This window comes from Cynocephalus volans, chromosome X, assembly GCF_027409185.1.
Source record: "Cynocephalus volans isolate mCynVol1 chromosome X, mCynVol1.pri, whole genome shotgun sequence".
In the NCBI taxonomy this organism is placed as follows: Eukaryota; Metazoa; Chordata; class Mammalia; order Dermoptera; family Cynocephalidae; genus Cynocephalus; species Cynocephalus volans.
This window is the reverse complement of record NC_084478.1, coordinates 127,584,031-127,588,526: the sequence shown is the minus strand read 5'-3', so window position 1 is coordinate 127,588,526 and position 4,496 is coordinate 127,584,031. Positions and strand designations below refer to the sequence as shown.

Below are 4,496 nucleotides of genomic sequence, written 5' to 3'. Positions count from 1 at the left end.
AAAACATTTGGAGAATGTGCTGAAGACATCCAAAGGGATGATTAGGTGTATAAAGATCAGTATTTAAAGTCAAAGGGATTTTGCTGTCAGAGGGGATCCAGAGTGAGGGACACGAACAGTAAGGGGATGTCTGCAATGAGTAAATATGCTGTATGTTAGGGGTAGGGCAGGTGATTCTTGGCTGTCCCACTGGGAGCAGGGTGCAGCCATGAAGAGCTGGGAAACAGGCCAGATTCCAGAGTTGGATAGGAGGACAGATGGGCAAAGACTAGGAGAAGGCCACAGCATTGCAGAAAAGTGCTGGGACTGTGCAAAAATGTTGGCACCTGGGCAGAATTGGCTCTCAAGGGACCACAGCCAATCCCCAATTTGTGTTTGATGTGCATTGTCACCTTCCTTCTTGTGTTAGTCAGCTCGTTCTGCTATATATGATAAAATGCCATCGACTGGGTAGCTTAAACAACAGACATTTGTTTTCTCACAGTTCTGGAGGTTGGGAAGTCCAAGATCAAGATTCCAGTGTAGGGGGTGTCTGGCGAGGGCTCTATTCCTGGCTTGTAGACAGCCACGTTCTCCATGTGTCTGGAAGCGGGGGAGGGTCTGGTGTCTCTTCGTATAAGGACTCCAATCCCATCATGAGGGGCTCCACTTTCAAGACTTCATCTTAACCTAATTACCTCCCAAAGGCCCCATCTCCAAATACCATCACATTGGGCATGATGACTTCAATATGTAAATTTTGGAGGGACACAATTCAATACCTAGCGCTTCTTTATGCCTGCTTTTAGTACCACCAGCCTGGGGCCCATCGTTTGGTTGCCTGAGAGACATTACAGAGTCATGGGAAGAGAAATGAATTGAGACGGAAGGCCCGCTTCAGGTTGGGAGGAGTGAGAACCGTGTGAGCTCTACAGGAATTCAGACCATGTGTTTTAGTTTCCTTGGGCTGCCCTAACAAAGTAAAGTAGACTGGGCAGCTTAAACAAGAAACTCATTTCCTCACAGTTCTGGAGGCTGGAAGTCCAAGATTAGGGTGTGGGCAAGGATGGTTTCTCCTAAGGCCTCTCTTTTAGGCTTGTAGATGGCCATCTTCTCCCTGTGTCTTCACTTGTTCTTTCCTCTGTGCATATCTGTGATCCAATCTTCTCTTTTTATTAAGACAGCAGTCATACAGGAGTAGGGCCTGCTCTAATGACCTGATATTAACCTAATAACTTTTGTAAAGATCCCATTTCCACATACAGTCACATTCTGAGGTACTGGGGGTTAGGAATTTTGTGGCAGACACAATTTTGCCCATAACACCAGGGATCAAGCCCCAGCCCTGTTGCTTACTAGCCATGGGGTTACAGGGAAATTACCAAAGCCCTCCGAGCCTCAGGTTCATCATCTGTGAAATGGGTGTCCTAATGAGTTTGTCTTGTAGGGCTGTTGAAATGTATGCAATGCATGCAAAGCAGTTGGCACAGTGTCTGACATGTATTAGACTTTTAATGCTTGGCACTTATCTGTATCACTATTTGGACCACAGATCCTACTAGCCTCTCCTCTGGGAAAGTTATTGTTTTTGTTGTCATCTAGGAAACCTCACAGAGTATGCAGCACAATAGTACAAGGAATACCAATTCAGCCATAAATGTTGCTTGAAAGATAAAACTAGGTAAGATTTCCCTCCTAGATAATCTATTATTTCATGTGGCTGTGTGGGAGTCTTTCCCAGGTGGATGCAATTCAAAGCTTATAGAATCTGAGTCAAGGACAAAACTCTTCCCATTCTCCCAGCTGCTCTTCCATTCATACCCCTATTTTCGTTAATCCCCCTCCCCACCAAAAATCCAGCCCTTGCTTACAATTGGCCTAATTACCCTCAAGGTAACCTAATTAAAATGGCATTTTAATGGGGCTGGCTCTGCTTGTCCCAGTCAGGCAGAAGAGTGCCTGGCCAGTGGCTTCTGGGCCTCACCTCATGGGAGATTCACTCTTATTTCTCAGGAAACCCTTGCACGTGGTGGGTATAAATCACCTAGTTCCTGCACTGTGTTCAACTGCAACTAGGACAGGAGTGCAGGACACTTTCCATACCTGCCCCAGGTGGAGATTTCTCTCTGCTTGATCCACAATCCAAAAGGAACTGTTCAGAGAAGTTTTCCAATCCAGGCTCTGCTCGCAGCCCTAAGACACAGCGTCTGAGAGCCTGGGCCCTGCCACCACCCAGCTTCAGTGCAGGCAACTCCCACAGAGGGAAGTGCAGCTTCCAAAGCCCCGAGTTGGCTTGGCTCAGGACATGTACAATCGACTGCTCTCATCTGGAGCCCCACCTTCTGCCTAACCCTTTTCTACTTGTTCTGTAGGATTTAGAGGACATCTCACCACCTTCCCGATATGGCGGCTGCTCCTAGGCTTAACCATCCTATGGGTTGGGCTTATCCTAATATCTCCACGACTAACACAGGGCCTTCCAGAGAGCGATGCTCAATGAATGTTTGCAGAATAAACAAGTTGTGAGCAGTGGTTTCATTTATGGAGATGTAATTTCTCCTACATCATGGAAGAACACAAGCAAATCCAGGTATACATATATATTTTAATTTCACAGAACAACAGAGTTAAAGGGAAAAGGAAGCCAAAAATTACTGATTTCTTACTTTTTTCTCTATTTCTTGACCTCATATTATTTTGTTAAGTTTTTTCATATTTCCAAGTAAATTCCTATTCCGATGCCATGCTCTCTTGTTACAGACCACAAAATAAGATTTCAATTTGTTTTATGAAATAGCAAAACTTTTACTACTGAACTGGATAAAGAGTAATAAATGTGTGATCAATGTCATTCATAAACTTAGTTTCTTAAGCTAATTAAACCTTCCATTTAAAGGAATAACATTTGAAAAATTCCAAACTGAAAACAAGAGAAAGCTCCAAGTTACCCTTATAGAACAGGAAACCAAAGCTGTTTGTTATTCACTCTATTTCCCTAGCCCCACACTATCTTTCTACTTAAAACAGTGACTGCTATTTTCAAACACAGTGGAGAATCTACCTTAGACTTCATCTGGGGTTAGAGAAGCTTCAAGGTGTGCCACTAGAACTGGTACCGGCTGTGGCAGAAATGCCATTTGTGGGGGCAATTCCGGCCTGGGTGCTATCTTCCTCACCTCTCAAAGCCATCTGATACAAGTGTGGTAATAAACTGGGGAAAGTAATATTGAACTGGGCCAAATGCTCCAGAACTTCCATCTTGCTGGTGTCAGGGTGGGCACGTGGGCCCCACAGGAACCGATAGCACGCAGGATCACTGTTGGGCACCTGCCGGTACTCCAGGTAGTTTTCTTGCACCCAGTCTTCGGTGATGAGCTTCCTGGGCTCTCCATAGATGGGGTGCTCCCTCCCAGGACACAACCCCAGCACACCCAGCACATACCACATGCTCTTCTCAGAGGTGCAGTCGCCCTCCATGAAGACCAAGCCCAGGGTGATAATCAGGAGGCCGGTCTTGGGCACGCTCTGGTCATCGCTCTGCATCCCATCGTAGGTGAGGCCCAGGGAGGTGCTGAGGATGTAGGAGTGGCTGGCAGGGTCCACTTCCTTCACTGCAATGCCATAGACAATCTCCATGTACTTAGAGACTTTGCTGAAGATGGCAGGGAATTGGTCCTCGTAATTTTTGAGGACTCCATTCAGCATTTCTTCCTTTGTGTTCAGCTCCTTCTTTCGATACTTGAGGAGCAGGAGATTAAGCAAATCATACATCATCTCCTGTGGTGCACCCTGGAGCAAGTACTCAGGGAATCCCGCATCCTGTGAGCTGCTCGGGCCCTCCTCTTCTTGGCTGCTGGGGCTCTCGCTTGCCTGGCTCCATGGAGGGGAGACAGTGGCAGTGGGGGATGAGCAGCCACCCTGAGGACTCTGGGGAGGACTTGGTGTTCCAGCAGCAGGCACGCCCTCCGGGGTGCCCGGGATCAGAGGAGAGGTGGAGGCAGAGGAGTTGGAGGAAGAGGAAGAGGGGGTGAAGAAGAACACCTCCATGTCTTCCTCATCGCCAGGAACCTGCGCACCCACCAGGGCTGGTGCCTCTCTTTGGGCCCGAAGGTCTTCCTCAAGCTCACAGAGCTGACTCTTGTCACAATAAGGCATCGCGACTTTCCCTGGGGGCAGAAAACAGGAGTGTGGGCTGGAGTTAGGTGACGGGGATGGGGATGCACAGGCCTGGAGGAGGGAGAGAGCGGTTGAGTGGCCTCAGCCTAGAACCACACCCTAGGGGGCTCTGACAAAGGCCTACTTACAGGTCTTCTCTTTCACTGGTGCTCTAGGGCCTCACAGGGCTCCTGTCCTCCTGGTCGGCCTGTCTCCTGTGGACATGAAGGGGGAATGAGTCGGCTCCGCAGGGTGCAGCCGGCAGAGAATGTGGCTCCAGCAGTGACAGTATTGTGGGTGGGGCCGGGCGCTGCGGGGTCCCCTCTGTTCTGGGACTGGTGGAGCTCTTGTAACTCATTCAG

General features: G+C 48.4%; 1 protein-coding gene across 1 annotated transcript; it reads right to left on the bottom strand.

Moving 5' to 3' along the window:
* Nucleotides 1-3,069: 3,069 nt before the first annotated feature.
* Nucleotides 3,070-4,134, bottom strand: LOC134368378 (melanoma-associated antigen 4-like). The gene has a single exon (XM_063084890.1). It carries the CDS (start codon nucleotides 4,132-4,134, stop codon nucleotides 3,070-3,072), a length of 1,065 nt encoding a protein of 354 aa, XP_062940960.1.
* Nucleotides 4,135-4,496: the final 362 nt, after the last annotated feature.